Genomic DNA, 24,188 nt, shown 5'->3' with positions numbered 1-24,188 from the left:
TGATGGAGCCAGCCAAGTTTCAGGACTGCTCTCTGAGCCTGCACCTGTTCCAGGGTTTGGGGATGGGGTGGAGCAGGATACAATAGATTTCCATGAAAAGATAAAATGAGGACAATGCTATACACCCCTTCCAGTCAAAAGGTTGGTTCACACAGGTGTGATCGCTCTCAGGTGGGTGCCTGCACAAATCAAGCATCCCAGGCTCAGCCGTGTTTTCCAGGGGAGTCAGTCCCCATGTTCGCCTAGCAGCTGCTGAGCGAAGAACTTGAGGGATGTGCGTGCATGTGTGAATTGGGGAATTTGGGTGTTGGGCAGGCCAGACCACCCCTCTACCTGCTGCCTTGTGTCTGTCATCTACACCTGAACTATTGGGCTAAGGCAGGGGTCAGCAAACTTTTTGAGCAGGGGGCCGGTCCACTGTCCCTCAGACCTTGTGGGGGGCCAGACTATATTTTGAAAAAAATAATAATGAACGAATTCCTATGCCCCACAACTAACCCAGAGATGCATTTTAAATAAAAGCACACCTTCTACTCATGTAAAAACACCAGGCAGGCCCCACAAATAACCCAGAGATGAATTTTAAATAAAAGGGCACATTCTGCTCATGTAAAAACACACTGATTCCTGGACCGTCCGCAGGCCAGATTTAGAAGTCGATTGGGCCGCATCCGTCCCCTGGGCCTTAGTTGCGCTAAGGCAACTGTTTCATTTCGGAATCTTTATATTTCGGTTTCCTGTTAATTATGTTGCTTTGAACGTATGCTTTATTTTTTACTTTCTTCTGCAGTGTTTTATTCTGAATAGCTTTATTTGATATTTTAATGTAGGTTGTACACCACTTTGAGGTGTTGTTCTTAAGCAGATAAAGCTGTATAGAAATGAAATTAATAATCATTGTGGTCTGAACTGAACCACAGAGTCCCTACCTGCAGCCTCCTCTGAATCCATGCGCTTCAATGGCACTGCTTGCCTCAGGAGCAAAAGGCAGAGATTGCAGCAGAATTATCTGCTCTGCAAGGGAGGCTAACGGGAGGAATAAAATCTGAGCAGCAAATCATGCAGAGATACAGAGGGCAGCTCCTTTTCTAAACATAGTAGCCTTTCTTTAATTCTTTACATTTTTCATGGGACATACAATCCAGGGCTTTGTGTTTTCTCCCTTGGGGGAACAGCGCTTTGCACATGGTCAGGGGTAGTCTCTTCCTCAACCAGCACTTCACAGGTGATTTGGCTGAGCCCTGGAACTGAAAACAGAGTTGGTCCTTGCATTCCAGACGAGGCGTCTCTCTGGAGGAAAGCCCCTTTGAGACGGTTTCTGGTCGTCTGCCTGATTTACAGGCGGGGCTGTGTGTAGCAGGGTGGGGTCCCACATGCCCAGGCAGCTTCCTCCCCCATTGTGTCCTGGGTCTGGGAGCAGATGTGCAGGATCAATGAGATTTCAGTAAGCAGCTGGCTGGCAGGTTTACTCTACCCAGGACACAACTGCCTGCTTCCTGCCTCCCCTTTGTTGCAGAGAGTGCAGAGCTCCAGAGATGAAGGTCAGAGCCGAACAGGCATTTGTGGGGAAATTCTGGCATTTGCAAGGATGCACACAACACGCAGAAATGGGAGGCATCCAATGTTGTTTAGTCGTGTCCGACTCTTTGTGACCCCCTGGACCAGAGCATGCCAGCTACTCCTGTCTTCCACTGCCTCCCGCAGTTTGGTCAAACTCAGGTTCGTAGCTTCGAGAACACTGTCCCACCATCTGGTCCTCTGTCGTCCCCTTCTCCTTGTGCCCTCCATCTTTCCCAACATCAGGGTCTTTTCCAGGAGTCTTCTCTTCTCATGGGGTGGCCAAATTATTGGAGCCTCAGCTTCAGGATCTGTCCTTCCAGTGAGCACTCAGGGCTGATTTCCTTCAGAATGGAGAGGTTTGATCTTCTTGCAGTCCATGGGACTCTCAAGAGTCTCCTCCAGCACCAGAATTCAAAAGCATCAATTCTTTGGCGATCAGCCTTCTTTATGCTCCAGCTCTCACTTCCATACATCACTACTGGGAAAACCATAGCGTTAACTATACGGACCTTTGCTGGCAAGGTGATGTCTCTGCTTTTTAAGATGCTGTCTAGGTTTGTCATTGCTTTTCTCCCAAGAAGCAGGCGTCTTTTAATTTTGTGGCTGCTGTCACCATCTGCAGTGATCATGGAGCCCAAGAAAGTAAAATCTCTTACTGCCTCCATTTCTTCCCCTTCTATTTGCCAGGAGGTGATGGGACCAGGGGCATGATCTTCAATTTTTTGATGTTGAGCTTCAGACCATATTTTGCGCTCTCCTCTTTCACTCTCAATAAAATGTTCTTTAATTCTTCCTCACTTTCTGCCATCAAGGTTGTGTCATTTGCATATCTGAGGTTGTTGATATTTCTTCCGGCAATCTTAATTCCGGCTAGGGATTCATCCAGCCCAGCCTTTTGCATGATGAATTCTGCATATAAGTTAAATAAGCAGGGAGACAATATACGCATCCAATGAGGAAGACCAAAAAGGGGGAACCCGTATCAAGGCGCTGAATAAAGAGTATTGCACTGTTTATTAATTTCCATCACTTTTCTGCCAAAACAGGCTTTCCGCAGGGGCACTTATGTTTCCTTGTGGACAGCAGAAAGCTTCTTTGAAAACACTGTAGGCAGAACTCCGGAGGACGCGCCCTGAAAAATGCAAGAACGTGGGTGTTTCAAAATGGATTTTTTTTAATTGTCCACAAGGAAACATAAATGCCCCCGAGGAAGGCCTGTCCTGGCTGAAGTGAGTTTGGCATTACAGTCATGCCTCATGTTATGTCCGCTTCATGTTACATTCTTTCAGGTTACGTCCCGTGGCGACCTGGAAGTACTAGAAAGGGTTACTTCCAGGTTTCGCCACATGCGCAGAAGCGAAAACGACGTCGCGCATGTGCAGAAGCAGCGAATTGCAACCCGCGCATGCGCTTACGCGCCGCTGCGGTTTGCGCTCTTTTCATGTTGCGAACGGGCCTCCGGAATGGATCCCATTCGCAACCAGAGGTACCACTGGACTAAAAAGGGAGATATTCTCCCCCGGCCAGTTTCTTGAGATTGGTTCTTTCACCTTTTTTTGTCATCTGTAAGGACAGAATGAGACACCCCCAATATGTTGGAATTTGGCGTCTCAGGGGCCTGAAAGCTGCTGCAATCGGTTCTGGTGGTGTTTTTGTTTTTAAAGTGCACAAGAGTTTTGGTTTGTCAGATGAGGTGGGAGAGGAAAGGAGCTGAAAGCATTAATACATGCAGCAAATGTAGTTAGACTGCGGAACTCCCTGCCACAACTTAAAGGTAAAGGTAAAGGTACCCCTGCCCGTACGGGCCAGTCGTGTCTGACTCTAGGGTTGTGTGCTCATCTCACTCTAGAGGCCGGGAGCCAGCGCTGTCCGGAGACACTTCCGGGTCACGTGGCCAGCATGACGAAGCTGCTCTGGTGAGCCAGCACCAGTGCAGCACACGGAAATGCCGTTTACCTTCCTGCTATAAAGCGGTACCTATTTATCTACTTGCACTTAGGGGTGCTTTCGAACTGCTAGGTGGGCAGGAGCTGGGACCGAAGACGGGAGCTCACCCCGCCGCGGGGATTCGAACCGCCGACCATACGATCGGCAAGTCCTAGGCACTGAGGTTTTACCCACAGCGCCACCTTAGATGGCTATAAATGAGGACTGGACAAAACAGCGGGGGAGGAGAGGACTATGATGCTTACAGCCACAGTGGCTCTGCTCTGTTCCCACAGCTGGAAGCAGCTATGCTTTGAATCCCAGTTGCTGGAACCCACAGAAACGGAGAGGGCAGAAAGGGAGAGGGCTCTTGCATTCCGATTCTGTTTGTAGGCTTCTCTGGCTTGACCCAGCCAGCTCGACTTAATGTTCCTATGTGCTTAATGCTACAATCACAAACTGCCACTCCAAAAAGGCCCCTTGTCTCTGCTTGTTGTCATCTGTGCTTCACAGGGCATTCATTAAATAGAAGAATCACAGTGTTTTTCATGGCCCATCCCAGACTCAGGTTGGAGCCAAGCACCTGTTCCCAAACAGCGCATTGCTGGCTTTCGGAGAGTCTTCTTCCAACACAAGACCTTTGTCTAGAGATCAGCCCTGGTGATGTTGGCCAATTCCACACCCCCCCACGCCCCCAGCAAGTCTGCCACAAGTTGTGCTAGATGCAGCCACACCAAACTCAAAATAAAAATAAAAATTTTATTTCTATCCCGCCCTCCCCAGCCAAAGCCGGGCTCAGAGCGGCTAACAACAGTAAAAATAACACAGTTTACATAAAATCACAATCAATTAACTGAAATACATTCTAAAATCAATTCATTTTAAAATCAGTTCAGAGTCAAATTCATGGCAACCATTGGGCTAGAGTTCTGTGAGGATTACAGAAGGAGGGGGTCAGACTGTGCCCTGGCCAAAGGCCTGGTGGAACAGCTCCATCTTGCAGGCCCTGCAGAAAGATGTCAAGTTCCGCAGGGCCCTAGTCTCTTGGGAAAGAGCTTTCCACCAAGTTGGGGCCAGTACTGAAAAGGCCCTGGCTCTGGTTGAGGCCAGCCTAACCTCTCTGTGGCCTGGGACCTCCAAGATGTTTTTGTTTGAAGACCGTAAGGTCCTCCATGGGACATACCAAGAGAGGTGGTCCCGTAGGTACAAGGGTCCTAGGTCGTATAGGGCTTTAAAGGTTTAAACCAGCACCTTCAACCTGATGCAGCCACACCAAACTCATGCTGTGCACATGCTGGTGTGGTGGCGATTTCTTTTTGTGACTAATCAAGAGACTGTATAGCAGGAGTGTGGAAGCTGTGGCCCTTCAGGTGTCCACAGAAGCATCGAATTGTAGGGTTGAAGGGTCCCCGGAGGCATCTAGTCCAACCCCTTGCAGTGTAGGGATCTCAACTTGCAAACTGATTTTTTTCCGGAAGCAAGTAACCTGGAAATAAGTGCTGAAATGGCTCTGTTCCACTCTTGTTTTCAGAAGTGGATTTTATGATGCTCAAAAGCCCATGTATAATGCAGAAATAAACTGTGTGAATGCCCCATGGCGCTCAGTGCCTGGAAGTGGTTTTTGCATCGTGTGGAAGCTCAGATATAATGTGGGATTTAACAGTTAGGGCAGGGGTCTGCAACCCGCGGCTCTGGAGCTGCATGTGGCTCTTTTACACCTTTGCCGCGGCTCCGGGGCCGATACTAGCGAGGGGAGGAGGCGCATTGTGCGCCCCGACACTCCCCACTGTGGCGGGCGCTGTAATGGCTGTGACGTCGCATGGGGGCGATGTGTGCGTTAGTCACGCACCATCCCGACGTCACCTTCCCGCCTGCTGTCAGATCAAGGCTCCAGAGATATATTTGTTTTAAATGTCGCAATGGTTTTGCGGCTCCCAGTTTTTTTTTCTTCGGAAACGGGTCCAAGTGGCTCTTTTTGTCTTAAAGGTTGCAGACCCCTGAGTTAGGGGGACGTCATGAAAATGGAATAAATGGACACATAAATTCAGCCTTTGTCTTTTTCAGCAAGACTGTTGCAGGTTCTGTAGTCGAAGGAGGAGGCCTCCTGCCCCTGAATCGCACTTAACCCTGGCCTTGTAAATGAAAATTTATTTTATCACTCCTTCCAAAGTGCCTCCTTACATCGTTCTCCCCACGTAAAACAATTGCTTTGGGAGGCCAAGTCGCCTTGGACTTTGATAAATTAAGCCGTTGGCTTAGCTCGGAGAGGAAGAGGAGATCATTTGTCATTATTCCAGCTGCAAACCTTCATTGACTTTTCTCACTTTGCTCTTGTCTGGAGCAAAAAGGCTTGTGTGGATGTGCCCCAGTTCGACTGAGGACCACCTTTTAAATAATAATAACAATAAAAGCATTAGGTTCAGAAAATATGCCAATATGGTACAGTGGTGCCCCGCAAGACGAATGCCTCGCAAGACGAAAAACCCGCTAGACGAAAGGGTTTTCCGTTTTTCAATGCGCTTCGCAAGACGAATTTCCCTATGGGCTTGCTTTGCAAGACGAAAACGTCTTGCGAGTGTTCCGATTTTTCCCCGCTCCACCCCTTTATCTAAGCCTGTTATGTAGTGTAGTTTCACCCTGGGCCAACAGGGGGATACTGTATATAGTTTTCACTCAGGTCTGTAGATAGTTTTCACTCAGGTCCGCGGCAGTTAGTTTAGGCGGGAACTCTGAGCTGTTGTGGTTACAATGTTGACAGCCGGCTGCCTATAAATACAGGCCGGCTGAGCTGTTCGCAGTCAGTTCTATTCCAGCTTATCTTAATAAAGAGCTACTTGAAGAAATCGCTGTGCCGGCTGCTATGTCAACCCACTACTTAATACTGGCGACGAGGATGGGATGGATGGACATCAGAGCACAGCCAGATGCGGCCAGCCTCTGAACTGAGCTGAATCACAGAGCGAAATCACTGAGCGAAATCACTGAGCGAAATCACTGGGCAGAACCAATTCAGAGCTGACTGTTCTGGCTAGAGCACTGTGTTCCATCCATCGCCCTTCACGCCGGCATCGGAATCATGGCTTCACTTGTGCCTCTACCGCCGTTTGCGCCAGCCTCTGAGTCATGGGACTCCTACCTCGCTCGGTTCGACTGCTACCTCCAAGCCAACGAGCTGACAGCAGTATCAGTGGATCGGAAGCGGGGCCTATTCCTCAGCCTCTGTGGGCCTGAGGTGTTTGAGACGGCCCGAGCATTGGTTGCGCCTGAAGCAGTCCAGGCAACACCATGGGACACGATCCAAGAGAAGCTCCGCAACCACTACGCACCAAAGCCGTCCAAGATTGCTGCCCGCCATGCGTTCTACCACCGGAACCAGGCAGAGGGGGAGTCAATCAACAACTACACCACCGCCCTGCGACAGGCTGCAATGCACTGTGAGTTCCGAGACTTAGACGATGCCCTGATGGATCGAATCGTCTGCGGGGTCCGGGACATCCATCTGCAACGGCGTCTCCTAGCCAAGCCAGACCTCACGCTACAGAAAGCCATTGAGGAGGCTGTGGCCTCAGAAGCTGCTGAACGCTCCGCCCAGGAGATCCGCAAGTCCAGCAGCCCGCGTCTTGCTAGGGGGCCAGTTCCGGTGCATCATGAAGAGGCCAGCTGTGATGAGGCATCCTCCAGTGAAGACGATGACGTGCACCAGACAAAGCGGGAGCGCAGGAAGCTCCAACAGAAGTCCAAGAGCCAACTGGAATGTGCAGGCTGCGGAGGCGACCATTCCCGTGCCAAGTGTCGATTCAGAGACGCTATCTGTAGGAGGTGTTCCAGAAGGGGCCACATCGCTAAGGTCTGCCGATCGGCTCCGTCTGACACCCCCCCTTCATCGACTCGCAAGTTCAAGTCTTCACTCCAGTCTGCCAAGGAAAGTTGTTTCGCTCTCACCAACTGCCGCTGCCCGTCTGGAACCACGATTGGCCAAACCGACTCGTCTACGCGACGCAAGCTGAACGTCACGGTGCTCATTGAAGGAGCTCCATGTGACATGGAGATCGACACCGGGTCTGCCCTGTCCGTCGTGTCATGGAGCACCATCAAAAGACTGGTACCCAGAGTATCCAAAAGGCAACTCGACTCTCACCGCGTACACCTGAGAGACTACCAGGGAAACGACATTCCCGTGGTAGGCGTTGGCCGGTTCCGGATCGCCTTCAAGGATTTTTCGGGCCTGCTCCGGTTGGTGGTGGTCGAAGGTCAGCGGCCAAGCCTCCTAGGGCTAGACTGGTTTGATGCCCTCGGTCTGGAAGTCACCGGCATCAACTGCATCTCTAACGCAGAGACTGAGGGTCTGGTCAAAGACTTTGCCGAGGTTTTTGACGGCACCTTGGGACAATATACTGGTACGCCCATCTCCTTTAGCCTTGATCCACAAGTCGCCCCCATCAAGCTTAAGCCACGCCGGGTTCCCTTTGCTCTCAAGGCTAAGGTGGACGAACAACTGGACAAACTGATCGCCCAAGGAGTTTTGGAGCCCGTTGACCACGCAAAGTGGGAAACCCCCATCGTCACGCCTGTCAAGCCAGATGGGTCGGTGAGAATCTGCGCTGACTACAAGTGCACAATCAACAAGGCACTTCAGCAGCACGCTTATCCGGTTCCTGTTGTCCAACACCTGCTGCATTCCCTGGGTGAGGGTAAGGTCTTCGCTAAGCTGGACCTTGCCCAAGCCTATCAACAACTGCCAGTCGATGATGCCACTGCTGAAGCCCAGACGATCGTCACCCACCGGGGGGCATTCCGTTGCTGCCGGTTGCAGTTCGGGGTGAGTGTGGCTCCTGGCATCTTCCAAAGCCTTATGGAGCGTCTCCTGCAAGGGCTTCCGGGCGTGGTACCATATTTTGATGACGTCTTGGTGTCTGCAGACTCACACCAGCAGCTGTTCGAGCGCCTCCGTGCCGTGCTGACCAGGTTCCAGGAGGCCGGGCTCAAGGTAAAGAGGGAGAAGTGCCTGATTGCCGTTCCACAGGTAGAGTTCCTGGGCTATCTTATCAATGCCTCCGGCCTTCATCCAACCACATCCAAGATCCGCGCTATCCAGCAGGCCCCCACCCCAAAGGACAAAACGGAGTTGCAGGCATTCCTGGGGCTGCTGAACTTTTATAACGTGTTCCTGCCCCACAAAGCCACAGTGGCTGAGCCTCTTCACCGACTCCTTAGCACTAAGACGCCTTGGGCCTGGGGTCATCGAGAGACGGCGGCCTTCAACGCGGTCAAGGCTCTCCTTTCTTCAGACAGTGTGCTGGTACAGTACAGTGAATCCAGGCCGCTGGTCCTTGCCTGCGACGCCTCACCTTTTGGCATCGGTGCTGTCCTTAGTCACCGTTTTCCAGATGGAAGAGAAGCACCGCTCGCCTACTTTTCCAGGACACTATCTCCGACGGAACGGAATTACAGCCAGCTCGACAAGGAGGCATTGGCACTTGTGGCTGGAGTGAAGAGGTTCCATGAATACCTCTATGGCAGGACTTTTGACCTCATCACTGACCACAAGCCACTCCTGGGCCTCCTCGCCGGTGATCGTCCAACTCCACCGGTCCTCTCACCACGCATGCTGCGATGGACTGTTTTCCTGGCTGCCTACCACTACCGGCTCATCCATCGCCCGGGGAAATCGATGGGCCATGCCGACGCCCTCAGCCGTTGCCCTCTTCCAGCATTTGTGGAAGACCCGGCTCCAGCTTCATCGCTCCTTCTGATTGAGGATCTTCCGGCAGCGCCTGTATCGGCTGCCACTGTGGCCTCCGCGTCTGCCCAGGATCGCACTATCAGCCGGGTGCTCAACTGGGTGTGGAGGGGGTGGCCACAAGGGCCTTTTGCATCGGAGTTCCAGCCCTTCGCAACCAGACAACATGAACTCTCAGCTCATCGCGGCTGTCTGCTGTGGGGAGACCGTGTCGTGATTCCCCAGGGACTCCGTCAGCGCGTCCTGGAGGCTCTGCACGTTGGCCACCCGGGAATTGTCAAAATGAAGGCGTTGGCTCGGTGTTACGTCTGGTGGCCTAATATGGACGATGCCATCACTGCCTGGGTATCCGCCTGTCAAGCGTGCCAAGAGTCGAGGCCTGCACCACCGGCAGCTAAGGGACACACCTGGGAGACGCCAAAGACGCCCTGGTCGAGGGTGCACATTGATCTGGCTGGCCCCTTTCACGGCCGGACCTTTATGGTAGTGGTGGACGCCTATTCCAAATGGCTGGAGGTCGCCCTGATGCCCTCCACCACTACCGAAGCTGTCATCCGGGTGCTGCGAGGCCTGTTTGCAACGCATGGGTGTCCTGATGTCCTTGTCTCTGACAACGGACCGCAGTTCACGTCAGGCACGTTTGAGTGGTATCTTTTGGGACTGGGCATCCGCCATGCCCTAACGGCACCTTTTCATCCATCCAGCAACGGGCAAGCGGAAAGAATGGTGCGCTCGACAAAAGAGGCATTGGCGCGCCTGGACCGGGGAGACTGGCATGAGCGGGTTGCCGAATACTTGTTCGTGCAACACATCACTCCTCATGCGGCCACAGGGAGGAGTCCTGCTGAACTGCTTATGGGCCGCCGCCTCAGGTCACCGCTCGACCGGCTACACCCAGACTTTGCCATGGCTGAACCCCCAGGCTGTGCCAACGCACCACGGTCATTTGTTCCAGGAAACCAGGTCTTTGCCCGGAACTATGTGGGGGACATCCCTTGGGTGCCAGCCACAGTAGTGGGAGTCACTGGACCTCGCTCGTACCAGGTGGCACTCGAGGACGGACGTTTGTGGCGACGGCACATAGACCAGCTTAGGCGCAGGGTTGGCGACTTAGACACTACCGAGGTGCCCCCAACTGCGCTTGCGGCTCCAGAAGAGACACGTACAGATGGCGAGGCCCCACCTACACCTCCCTCGCAAACTGCCAGCGTGGAGCCGAACCAAGCCGTCTCAGAACAGACTCAGACCACTCCACTTGCGGAGGCTCCACCCACAGCAGCGGATCCAGGGGAGTTGGTTCCAACGCCACCTAGGGTCGCACCACAGCCTCAGCGAGAACTGTGTGGCCCTCCGGACTTGGCTACCAGTCCCCGGCGGTCTGGCAGAGTTTCCAAGCGCCCAACTCATTTAAAGGACTACGTTGTTGGACAGGTATCACTGTTGGTCTAAGTATGGGAAATGTAACCGATATGCTTTTGTGCCTAATTGAACCATCACGCGTAGTGCTGTATATAAGGAAACCATTACGATTGTAACTAACGCCTTATCTCGGTGGGGAGGGGTGTTATGTAGTGTAGTTTCACCCTGGGCCAACAGGGGGATACTGTATATAGTTTTCACTCAGGTCTGTAGATAGTTTTCACTCAGGTCCGCGGCAGTTAGTTTAGGCGGGAACTCTGAGCTGTTGTGGTTACAATGTTGACAGCCGGCTGCCTATAAATACAGGCCGGCTGAGCTGTTCGCAGTCAGTTCTATTCCAGCTTGTCTTAATAAAGAGCTACTTGAAGAAATCGCTGTGCCGGCTGCTATGTCAACCCACTATTTAATAAAGCCGCTAAGCCGCTAATAGCCTTTTAGCCGCTAAGCCTTTAATAGCCGCTAATCTGCTAATAGCGCTAATCCGCTAATCCGCTAATAGGGTTGCTTCGCAAGACGAAAAAACCGCTAGACAAAGAGACTCGCGGAACGGATTATTTTCGTCTTGCGAGGCACCACTGTATGTGTGTATGTCACATTTGAGGAAAGAATGAGGAATCTGTGAAAATGAGTGACGGAAGACCCAGCTGAATGACTTCATAACCTTTTAAATATATTACTCGAAAACAAGAGTGGCTGGCCTGAGGTTGTTGGACGCCTGCTTCCCTCGGTCCCAGCCAGCATGCCAAGTGGTCAGAGACTTGGGTCTTTGTGAGGCAGCGCACTACTTTATTTAGGGAACGGTCTGCAAGAAGTATTTTCCTGCTGCTGTTGGTTTCAGTCTGTTTTGCTTTGGTTCTGCTTATTTCGTAGTTTATATATCTTGCGAACGGGTCTGGGATGTTACGAGGAGCGGTATAAAAATGAGATGATAAAACATAAATAAAATGCAGTTAACCGTGAGGTCCAGAAACATCTGGATGGTGCAACATCTGGCAGAATGGAGATGGGGGTGTGTGGGCAGTAGCTGCATCAGCCCCCAGCTGCTCCTTTGGAGCCCCCCCCTGCCCTGACTATTCTGTCACCAGCGCTGAAGGTTCAGTGGCCGGGCCAGTCCAGTTAGTGCACTGCTGGGGGTTGGACTAGATGAGTCTTGGGGTGCCCTTCAAACTACAAGTTATCTCCCGCTTGGACTACTGCAATGCGCTCTACGTGGGGCTACCTTTGAAGGTGACCCGGAAACTACAACTAATCCAGAATGCGGCAGCTAGACTGGGGACTGGGAGCGGCCGCCGAGATCATATAACACCGGTCCTAAAAGACCTACATTGGTTCCCAGTACGTTTCCGAGCACAATTCAAAGTTTTGGTGCTGACCTTGAAAGCCCTAAACGGCCTCGGTCCAGTATACCTGAAGGAGCGTCTCCACCTCCATCGTTCTGCCCAGACACTGAGGTCCAGCTCCGAGGGCCTTCTGGCAGTTCCCTCCCTGCGAGAAGCCAAGTTACAGGGAACCAGGCAGGGGGCCTTCTCGGTGGTGGACACCCTCCCACCAGATATCAAAGAGAAGAACAACTACCAGACTTTTAGAAGATATCTGAAGGCAGTTCTCTTTAGGGAAGCTTTTAATGTTTGATGGTTTATTATGCTTTTAATTCTGTTGAGAGCCGCCCAGAGTGGCTGGGGAAACCCAGCCAGATGGGTGGGGTATAAGTAATATTATTATTAGTACAATTCTGTGATGATGGGGAAGGGGTGCCACCCCACCTTTTGCCTTGGGCAACAACACACCTTAGGCCACCTAAATATTTGGGTGGTTCTTATTCAGTAATGTTGGGTGGGGGCTGTGGGAGGACAGTGTGGGATAGTGGTTATAGAGTGTCACACTGGGAAGAAACCCAGGTCCAGAGCCACTGGGTTTATTTATTTGCTAAATTTGTCAGTCGCTTTATCCCAAAGCAACCTTCAAACAAACAAACAAACAAACAAACAAACAAACTGTCAGAGCTGCTTCCAGGTCCCAGCTCACAGAGGACCACGCTAGCCGGTATTACTGTACAAAAGTCTTTATTGAGTTACAGTTTCAATTTCCAAGCCGCAGCGCGCAGCTCTACGTCTTAGAAGCTAGACCGGCGAAGCTCCGTCTGAGTCTCCGCCTCCTGTACACCAACTTAATACTCTAGCCTTGCTCCACCTCTTCCGTCTTTCCTTCCTCCTCTGGGTCCCTCTACCCCCCGTGGTCTCTTCCTTCCTGGACTCTTCTGACGCCGACCCCCCGGACTCTGCTCCCTCTTTGCGGCGGGCTTTAGGACCTGGCTCCCTATCCGGACTGCTTACTGTGCCGCCTTCCTGTGCATTTGAACTTGGCGCGCGCGCGCAGCCTTCGACCTTCCTTTTGACCGTTTCCTCGCTCCCCGATGGAGGTGTGGCCAATCCTAACTCCTGCCTTCCCGCTTGCGGCGAGCCGCCAGCTCCCGATGCCTGCGACCCCTCCCCCCTACTGTGCTCTGGTGGGGAAGCTGGTCCCGATTTCCAACTGCTGCTCTCTGAGTCTCCTCTGGTCCCTTCTTCCTGGTGTGTCCCCCTAGGCGCCCCCCTTGTTCTGACCACTGGCGCCCCTTTCTGTGAATCTTCTGATTCACTGGAAAGACTCGGAGATCTCGGGCCGCTGTCATCGCTCATATTTCCTTCGGATTCCTCCCCCTCGCTCTCTGTTTCCTCCCTTTCCTGTGCCTCTGCTCCTGAACCCCTGACACAAACAAACAAACAAACAAACAAACAAACAAACAAACAGACTATAAGCACCACGTAGATACATTAAAACCAAGCAGTGGCGTAGCGTGGGTTGTTAGCACCCGGGGCAAGGCAAGTAATTTGCGCCCCCTAACCCTAACCCCCAGATGTTGCGCCCGGTGCGGCCGGCCCCCCCTGCACCCCCCACGCTACGCCACTGAAACCAAGGGAAGAGGTATAGTCAGGTTGTGTAGCAAAAATAGTTGTTTTTGAACACCAATGACCTTTTTTTTTTACATGTGATTTTAATTGAGAATGAGCCGTTGGCAAAAAAAACCCCCCTGTTTTGCCTATGATTACAAGTTTACCCTAGAAAAGCCTCAGTTTAATTTTTGGGGTTAGGTGATTTTCATTTATTCAGAAAAACGAACTCTGAATGCCAGCCTGTTTTGTACAAACAAGCTATGGGGACGACTAAAATAAACTGTGCGCACGGTTTCATTTCTATAATGACGAGACAATGCAATGCAATGTCCCGTGTTGAGCAGATGGGAGGTGAATGCCTGGTAGGTAATGAAATGCCAACAAGGCAGTTCTAAAGGGGTTCGGTGGATACAGAGGAAGATGCACATCAAAGGATTAAGCAGAGAAGCCTCAGTAGAGGAAGACTGAGAAAAGCCCGTCTGTGTTTTCTTATTCCTTATTCCTTTGTCTAGAAAGGGATTCCTCGTGCCCAGATGCTGAAATATTTAGAACTGGATGCAAATTTAATTGGAAGTGATTTTTTTAAAACTGGGGAATCTTTCCACAAGGCAGTGCTATTCCACGGTTGCTTGCTCTTAACCCTGCATCATTTAAATGCAACCAAAGGACTACCTTTCCCTGGAAATTGACTGTGCCTCTTCTCTAGGGGGCTGCAGTCTCCCTCACCCCCCCCCCTGCCAATTGTTTGGGTGACTCACATTTGGAAGAGTTGGTAAGCCCGGAACTAAATAAAAACGAAAACTGAATAATTGTGGTGTGTTTTGTTTTGTGTTTTACCAAATCGCCAAAGAAACAAGATTTTATTTTTTTTGCTTTGTTGGTTTTGAAAAATGTACAACAGAAATGATCCATAAAGGTTGCTATCAAAATAAAAATAAACATTCATTCAATCCTTGATACTTTTTTTTTATATCATTCTGAAATTCAGTTTAACATGACCTCAATCTTCTCATTGTGTTCCGAGTCAAAATTCCTGAAATATGCACTTAACTTTGTGGTTTTTTTAGAAGATATTTATTGAAGTTTTACAAATTATATCAAACAAAACAATACACAAACACAAACAAAAAAGAACAAGTATAATTTCAGAACCTTATTTTCTTAAAGCTTACTTCACCGACCTCCTCATACCTCCCCTTTCTGCATTCCCATTTTAAATATTTAGTTCAGCAAATCCTCACCCTTAATTTTATCTAATTGTCAACCTTTCTTTTCTTTTAACTTAATCTTTACAGCTGTACTCCATTTGATTTTTTAAAGCCGCCTCATTCTAACACACATTGATTTTGCAATATTTCTTAAGATAGTCCTTAAATTTCTTCCAATCTTCTTCCGCCGTCTCTCTTCCCTGGTCTCGGATTCTGCCAGTCATTTCTGCCAATCCCATGTAGTCGATCACCTTCATCTGCCTGCACTTAACTTTGTTTTCAACCTATTATTTAACTTACAGATTTTTCAAGTTGAAAGATTTTTCAAGTTGTTCTATTTACAGACAGAAGCTTAATCAAGACCTACCAACGGACTGATATTTTGACAATGTTCTTTTACATAGACTGTATATATTCCACTCTCTGGCAATCTTTTCCTCTGTAATGCCTCATAGCCTTGGTGATAGTCTCACCAATTCTACATAACCTCTTAGTTTATTTTGCCAGGGGCAAAGCACCACATTTCGGAAATCCCCCCTGCCTTTGAAATGCTGGTAATCTCCAGGCAAATCCAGGCGTTTGGCAGCCCTGTCTGAGGCTCCTGTGGCCACAGAGTTGTGTGGGACCCCCGCAGGTCATCTAGTCCAACCCCCTGCAGTGCAGGTATCTCAACTAAAGCACCTGTCCCTCCCATCCTGCAGGTTAACATGAAGAAGGAGAAGGTGGTCCAGTGGACGATGGACAGCGAGGAGGAGAACCTGGTCTTGGTCAATGGAAGCTGCGGTGACCCAGCCAAGGACAAGGCCGAGCCCACCTTGAAAGCCAAAAGGAAGCAGAAGAATTCAGGTATCCTTGGAAATCTGCCTCCTCTTCCCTCACGAGGCTGGTGGTTTGGCACCTCTTTGGCTGAGGAGGTGCAAAAAAGTTTCTGATCGAGTTTCCCCTGAAATGAGGCTGCATTTTAATGTTTTCATCTTGTACAGTGGTGCCCCACAAGACGAATGCCTCGCAAGACGAAAAACTCGCTAGACGAAAGGGTTTTTCGGTTTTGCGTTGCTTCGCTAGACGAATTTCCCTATGGGCTTGCTTCGCAAGACGAAAACGTCTTGCCCTTTTTCCTTAAAGCCGCTTGAAGAGGCGCAGTTGCGACGGACTGTGCTTTGCAAGACGAAAAACATCGCAAGACGAAAAGACTCGCGGAACGACTTATTTTCGTCTTGCGAGGCACCACTGTATTTTAATCTTGTTTTTTAAGCAGTATTTCAATCAATTGTTTTTATATTTGGTGTTAGCTGCCCTGAGCCCAGTCTTGGGAGGGTGAGGTATAAATCACATTATTATTATTATTATTATTATTATTATTATTATTATTATGAGGAGCTCTGACCACCACAGTATATATCCCAAGGGGACTGTGGAGCCAGGCTTGGTGCCAGCTGATGGGCAGCAGTTGGGTCTTGGCTGAAGCTCCTGCGTCTCAGAAGGGCACTAAAATAGAGGGCACTGAAGCTGCTTTCGGGGTCTAGTGGGTTGCCAGCGGTGGTGTTGTGATGCCTAAGCCCATCACCAGCACCGGGAGGTGCAAACCTGGGATCCTTGGATTTTGAATGTTTTCACACACTAATGGTACTGTAGCCTTATGAGGCTTTGCCCTCGGGTGGGAAAAATATTGCGCCCGGGAAAGGGAAGTGGGAGTCAACAGACACTCAAGGAATAGTTTCGGAGAAAAGGCTTTTATTTCTACCATCCATGAACTGGTAGAAGGAGCAAGTGTGATAGTTCATAAAAAGCATGCACAAAGTTCACAGTCATGTGGACAAGCATATATACCCCTTTCCAGTTCCCTCCTCCCCCTTTTCTCCTCCCTCAGGAGTTCTGCCCCATGAGTTCCTCTGAGCATGAACAGAAAGCTGTCTTGGGACTATTGGACTCTTGGCAGGAAAGGGGGAATGAGAGCCGAGGGGTCGAGGAGCCCTGGGGGTTCAGCATGTCCAAGATGTTGCAACCCAATGAGATAAGATTCGTTTCTCAGGCCTGAGTACAGTGGTACTCCGCAAGACGAATGCCTCGCAAGACGGAAAACTCGCTAGACGAAAGAGTTTTCCGTTTTGGAGGTGCTTCGCAAAACGAATCTCCTATGGGCTTGCTTCGCAAGACGACAATGTCTTGCGAGTTCCTGCGGGTTTTTTCCCCTCCCCCCCTTTTCTAAGCCACTTATCAGCTGATCCGATTAGCAGATAAGCCGCTAAAAGCCTCTAAAAGCCGCTAATAGCGCTAATCCGCTAATCCTTCAATGGGCTTGCTTCGCAAGACGAAAAAAACCGCTAGACGAAGAGAATCACAGAACGGATTCTTTTCGTCTTGCGAGGCACCACTGTATTCTTGGCAATGAGCCTTTAAAAGTAACATTTTGCCTATGCACAGAATAAGCAGAGACAAGCAGAGAAAAGCTGTTTTGGATTTTTAGAAGACAAAAGGAGTTTTGGGCAGTTTTGAGGCCTGGGGTGATTATTGAAGCCTGGGGTGATTTCAGACAGGATTTGGGTATCTTGTCCCTTCAGTACAAGATGAGAACAGAAATCGTGCTCCGGCGGCAGCGGGAGGCCCCATTAGCCAAAGTGGTGCTTCAGGTTAAGCACAGTTTCAGGTTAAGAACGGACCTCCGGAACGAATTAAGTATTTAACTCGAGGTACCATGGTATTAGGTGAGCAGGTTCTGGGGTGGGGGGTTCCCCAGGGGCTTGGCCCAAATGGGAGGAAGCTGAGTCGAGGCCCCGTTTCCTCTTGTGCAGATGTCGATGACGCAGAGAAAGTGCCTCGCAAGGCGAAGTGGAAGGAACAGGATGAGGAGGTCCCCAAAGAAGGCCAGGAGGAGGTGAGATCTTTTTCCAAACCCTGAATGTCACATCACGTTTAGCAGTTGCTCGCAACACAAACCAGCGGCTCCCAAAATGTTTGTGGGCCACCTGTCTTTTGGTTCCATAAACTCACCCCCTGTTCCCCCCAGTGGCGTAGCGTGGGGTGTGTGTGTGGGGGGGGGCCGGCCACACCGGGTGCAACATCTGGGGGTTAGGGTTAGGGGGCGCAAATTACTTGCCTTGCCCCGGGTGCTGACAACCCACGCTACGCCACTGGTTTCCCCCCCACCCTCCCTTATAAAAAGTGTAACTCAGAACAGCGGATTGCACAACCCAGTATAAGGAAAACAGTAGCACCATAAAATTAAGTAATTTGTAAAAAGTTCCCATTCTTCTTTGAAGTCACAGTTGTCCTTATCATGCAGTTTGTATGTCAATTTAGCCAACTCTACATAGTTCATCAATTTCTCTAGCCACTCTACACCTGGCTTGAGAGCAGTACATGTGAAAAGGATCTAGGAGTCTTGGTTGACCACAAACTTGACATGAGCCAACAGTGTGACGCGGCAGCTAAAAAAGCCAATGCAATTCTGGGCCTCATCAATAGTATAGCATCTAGATCAAGGGAAGTAATAGTGCCACTGTATTCTGCTCTGGTCAGACCTCACCTGGAGTACTGTGTCCAGTTCTGGGCACCACAATTCAAGAAGGACACTGACAAACTGGAACGTGTCCAGAGGAGGGCAACCAAAATGGTCAAAGGCCTGGAAATGATGCCTTATGAGGAACAGCTAAGGGAGCTGGGCATGTCTAGCCTGGAGAAGAGGAGGTTAAGGGGTGATATGATAGCCATGTTCAAATATATAAAAGGATGTCACATAGAGGAGGGAGAAAGGTTGTTTTCTGCTGCTCCAGAGAAGCGGACACGGAGCAATGGAGCCAAACTACAAGAAAGAAGATTCCACCTAAACAATAGGAAGAACTTCCTGACAGTAAGAGCTGTTTGACAGTGGAATTTGCTGCCAAGGAGTGTGGTGGAGTCTCCTACTTTGGAGGTCTTTAAGCAGAGGCTTGACAACCATATGTCAGGAGTGCTCTGATGGTGTTTCCTGCTTGGCAGGGGGTTGGACTCAATGGCCCTTGTGGTCTCTTCCAACTCTATGATTCTATGATTCTATGTTCTTTTGTCGGGGTTTCCTCATTCTTCCATCCTTGTGCTATCAAGATTCTTGCCGCTGTTGTCGCATACATAAATAAATTCTTTGTTTCCCTTGGCAGGTCTTGTCCTACAATCCCTAACAAAAATGCTTCTGGATTTTTTTTTACAAATGTCTTTTTAAACATTTTCTTCAATTCATTATATATCATTCCCCATTTTTTAAAAAAAATTCTCTACATTCCCACCACATATGATAATAAAATTCAATGCAGTAACAATTAATAGCACATTCATTCAAAGTTCCATTAAAACTGTTCAGTTTACCGTATTTTTCGCCCTAGAAGACGCACTTTTCCCCCTCCAAAAATGAAGGGGAAATGTGTGTGCGTCCTATGGGGCGAATGCAGGCTTTCGCTGAAGCCTGGAGAGCGAGGGGGGTCGGTGCGCACCGACCCCTCTCGCTCTCCAGGCTTCAGGAAGCTATCCGCTAGCCGTGGGAGACCCAGCTCTCCCAGGGCTAGCGGAGAGCTTGCCGGCACCCAGAAGCTTGGGGCGCGCTGAGCTCCGCACGCCCCAAGCTTCGGGATTAGCGCAGCGCTCCGCTAGCCATGGGAGAGCCGCATGAAGTCGCGCGGCTCTCCCACGGGTAGCGGAGACCTTGCCGGCACCCAGAAGCTTGGGGCGCGCTGAGCTCTGCACGCCCCAAGCTTCGGGATTAGCGCAGCGCACCTGGGGGGAAAATAAATTTCCCCCCCTTTATTTCCCCCCAAAAAAACTAGGTGCGTCCTATGGGCCGGTGCGTCCTATGGGGCGAAAAATACGGTAATTAATTCAACAAAACCGATGAGTTTGGACTTGTAGGGTTGGAAGGGACCATGAGGATCATCTAGTCTGACGCCTTGACTATCAAAGCGTGATAGTCATGGACACCTCCAATACCCCCCTGCTGCCCCCTTGCCTCTTAGCACCCCCCAGCTTATCCCCACGTCCCCTTTGGGAACCAGTGCTATAAACTGTCTGGGGCAGCCATAACCAGCCAGGTGGCTCAATGCAAGGCCTGAGCGTAGCTGTCAACTTTCCCCCCTTTTTAAGGGAAATTCCCTTATTCCGAATAGGATTCCTCACAAGAAAAGGGAAAAGTTGACATGGGCCTGAGTGGGGTAGCAATACTCTCCCTGCTTTCGATTTCCAGCCGCTTCAAAGACATGCTGATATGGAGGCTCAACATAGAGATTGCGGCTAATAGCCCTTGAAAGCTTTGCCTTCCACGAATCTGTCGAATCCTCTTTTCACGCTGTCTCAATTGGTGGCCATCGCTCTACCCCTGAATTTCCATCGCTGTGCCAGCTTTGATGGCAGGATCACGTCACCCCTTCCCCGATGAAACGAGGGCAGGCTGTCACCTTCCTCTGTCCCGCCTGCCCCTGACAAACCCAGGCAGTGAGCGGCACCAATCCTTTTCGATTCCCAGGTGCGGAGGCGCGGATCCGCTGGCTGGGAGAACAGTTTACGGCAGAAACCCCCTCCTCGCATCGTCTTCCAGGCCGGACCCGTTGCGCAGGAGAAGAATGTGAAAGACGACGTGGAGAGCGTGGAGAGCTTCAAGGAGCGACACAAAATCAGGGTGAGGCTTGGGTTGCAGTGTCTTGTCTGTCTGTCTGTCTGTCTGTCTGTCTGTCTGTCTGTCTGTGGTGGATATTGTAGCCTGATAGAAACTAAGTGGTTTCCAGCTGTAATGCTTTAAGAGATAGGAAAAAAGGTCTACAAAAGGGTAAAAGCTTAATGGTAAGGATTTGCTGAACTAACAAACTGAAGTGGAATACAAAAAAGGGAGGTATGAGGAGGTCCGGGGAAATAAGTGTAAGGAAGATATGTTATGGAAAATCAATGTGTTTTTTAACTGTTTTTATTTTGTATGTTTCTTTTTATTTTTCATTTTTACTGTTATACTTAAAAAACTTTAATAAATATCTTTTTTTTAAAAAAAAGATATTGTAGCCTGTCGACTGGCCCTTTCCAGGGAGGTAGTGGAGTTGGTCAACTTGTGATCTGGAAAATGACCCCTTTGCCAGCCCTCCTCATCTGCTATTGCACCGCAGATTTCACTCCCTGATTTAGCAGATGGGGGAATCAAAGCTGGGCTGGCAGTCCTTTGAACCGCCAAATTGGGAGAAGTCTTTTTTTGTGTTTAAAATTTTTATTTTTTTACCAACACCCAAAACACAGTGAAACCCCCCAGGCGACTGATACATTGGGTATACATAATCAATAATGACATATTCAATCAACCATATGTACAATTTTATATATGCTAATACTCCTCCGTCCACAAGGTTTATTTAACTTTTAACATTTTAATTGCCCCAAATTGTTCAAACCCACCCAAATAATTCAATATCTTCTCAAACCAATCCTCCTCTTTCTCACTGACCTTAAACCCCTTCATTCTGTGTATCTTCACAGTTAGATATTCTAAAATTATAATATTCAGGTTTTTTCCTCCATTGGTTCACCCTTCGCTCTTCTGCATTTTTCCAATTACAGTGGTGCCTCGCAAGACGAAAAGAATCCGTTCCGCGAGTCTCTTCGTCTTGCGGTTTTTTCGTCTTGCAAAGCAAGCCCATTAGCAGCTTAGCGGATTAGTGCTATTAGCGGCTTAGCGGGCTTAGCGGATCAGCTAATAAGCGGTTTAGCGGCTTAGCGGATCAGCTGATAAGCGGCTTAGCGGATCAGCTGTTAAGTGGCTTAGCGGCTTAGGATCAGCTGATAAGCGGCTTAGCGGCTTGGGAAAAAGGGGGGGGGGAGGAAAAAAAACCCCGCAGGAACTCGCAAGACATTTTCGTCTTGCGAAGCAAGCCCATAGGAAAATCGTTTTGCGAAGCACCTCCAAAACGGAAAACCCTTTCGTCTAGCGGGTTTTCCGTCTTGAGAGACATTCGTCTTGCGGGGCACCACTGTACTGGCTATAACTTGTCTGGCTGCAGTTACCATCAATTTTACCCTTTTACATTCCTCTTTTGTTTTTAACTCGGTGCTACTCAGACTAATAAGAACCATTAATTTAGATATTCCCACCTTCCTACCCACAATTCCTGATATTTCTATAACAATCTGTTTCCAAAATTCATTAACTAACGGACAATCCCAAATTGGGAGAAGTCAGACCAGCCCCTCCTCTTCCAACCCGACTGGTATGTGTCTATCACAAACTCATTACACTAGTCCTCATGAGCAGGGAAGAGGGTTGGACACATCAGATAGCTTTCAGCCATGCTTTCTGGACCATAATATGCACAGGTGATGCATTTCCTTGTGATGCTCCCCACCTCGTGAACATTGCAAGGGGAAATTGGGGGTTCAAGGACAGAGGCTCACACAACATTCCCCATTGCTCAGGCTTTGTTTCATAACTCATTACTCAAGTCAAGTCAAGTAACCTTTATTTTTATTTTTAAATGATATTTATTAAAGTTTCAAAAAAGGTTACAAAAATAAGAAAAATACAAAATACAGAAAAGTAAAAACACTTAAAAACAAATCAATCTTTCCATGTCTTGTCTTTCATTTACTTGTTTCCCTGACCTCCTCACACCTCCCTTTTTTGTATTCCAGTTCAGTTAGTTAATTCAGCAAATCCTTTCCCTCTTTGTTTTTATCCTAATCCTTTAACTTAATATATTGTAACTTTGGATTCTCACCTGTTAACAATCCATTTTTTACATACTCCATTGTAACATTGCTGCTAAAACCACTTAACTTCATTCTGACATCATTCTAACATTCATTAATTTTGCAGTACAGTGGTGCCTCGCAAGACGAAATTAATTCGTTCCGCAAGTTTTTTCTTGCGAGTTTTTCGTCTTGCGAAGCACGGTTTCCCATAGGAATGCATTGAAAATCAATTAATGCGTTCCTATGGAAACCGATTGCCAGGCTGGCGGTGCGGAGAAGGGCTTTTCTCCCCACCGCAAGCCTTCAGGACAGGTACGGGAACAGAGGGGAAGGGGCGCAGCGCTTCTCCTCTGTTCCCGGGGCTTGCGGTGGGAGGAGGGTTTTTCCTCCCCACTGCCAACATTCAGAACAGCATTCTGAATGTTGGCGGTGGGAAGGAAAACCCTCCTCCCACCGCAAGTCTTCAGGACAGCCATCCGAAGGCTGGCGTGGGGAGAAGGGCTTTCCTCCCCACCGCCAGCCTTCGGAGGAGCCTTCCGAAGGCTGGCGCGGGGAGAATGGCTTTCCGCCCCACCGCCAGCCTTCGGAGGAGCCTTCCAAAGGCTGGCGCGGGGAGAAGGGCTTTCCGCCCCACCGCCAGCCTTCGGAGGAGGTCCGAGGACAGTGGGGAAGAAGTGCTGCGCTTCCCCGCTGTCCCGGAGCTTTCCCTATGGGCTTTCGTCTTGCGAAGGAAGCCCATAGGGAAATTCGTTTTGCGAAGCGCCTCCAAAACGGAAAACCCTTTCGTCTAGCGGGTTTTCCGTCTTGTGAGGCGTTCGTCTTGCGGGGCACCACTGTATTTCTGTAAATAGTCTTTAAATTTCTTCCAATCTTCTTCCACCGACTCTTCTCCCTGGTCTCGGATTCTGCCAGTCATTTCCGCCAGTTCCATATAGTCCATCACCTTCATCTGCCATTCTTCCAGAGTGGGTAAATCTTGTGTCTTCCAGTACTTTGCAATAAGTATTCATGCTGCTGTTGTAGCATACATAAAGAAAGATCTATCCTTCTTTGGCACCAATTGGCCAACCATGCCCAGGAGAAAGGCCTCTGGTTTCTTCAGAAAGGTATATTTAAATACCTTTTTCATTTCATTATAGATCATCTCCCAGAAAGCCTTAATCCTTGGGCACGTCCACCAAAGGTGAAAGAATGTGCCTTCAGTTTCTTTACATTTCCAACATTTATTATCGGGCAAATGATAGATTTTTGCAAGCTTGACTGATGTCATGTACCACTTGTATATCATTTTCATAATATTCTCTCTTAAGGCATTACATGCCGTAAACTTCATACCTGTGGAAGTCAAGTAACCTTTATTGGCATCACATAAGAACGTTCAGAATACATTCAGAATAGATAGGCCAGTGCAATGTTGTCGCCACCCGAACGACACAGTCACCCGACAAAGGGCAGAAGAGGCGAGCAATCCGCGTCATCTCTGTGGGTTTCCAGGAAGGGCAGGATCCTGTGGCATGCTTCAGCGTCAAAAAATCAAATAGAGGAACTTAGCTACTGTCTTGGTGAGCTCCTGGACTCTCCCCTGTAATAAGAAGCTCATAACTTCCATCTCTGGTTTCCGTGTTGGAGTACATAGATGGTCTAGAAATTGTTGGCGGACATCATCCTACATTTTACATTTAAGGGCGATGTGAGCTAGAGTTTCCACCAGGT

General features: G+C 49.3%; 1 protein-coding gene across 1 annotated transcript in view; it reads left to right on the top strand.

Moving 5' to 3' along the window:
• DNMT3B (DNA methyltransferase 3 beta) overlaps positions 1-24,188 on the top strand; it is a 66,344-nt gene that overhangs the window by 14,850 nt on the left and 27,306 nt on the right. The window contains exons 2-4 of the mRNA XM_081196145.1: positions 15,488-15,632; positions 17,579-17,661; positions 20,275-20,427. Coding sequence (XP_081052271.1) covers positions 15,494-15,632; positions 17,579-17,661; positions 20,275-20,427 — 375 coding nt within the window. The 5' untranslated portion in view covers positions 15,488-15,493. The remainder of the gene's footprint in view (positions 1-15,487; positions 15,633-17,578; positions 17,662-20,274; positions 20,428-24,188) is intronic.

This window comes from Podarcis bocagei (genome assembly GCF_964188305.1).
Source record: "Podarcis bocagei genome assembly, chromosome: 5".
NCBI classification, from domain to species: Eukaryota; Metazoa; Chordata; class Lepidosauria; order Squamata; family Lacertidae; genus Podarcis; species Podarcis bocagei.
The sequence above is the reverse complement of the archived record's forward strand: the minus strand, read 5'-3'. Positions and strand labels throughout refer to the sequence as shown.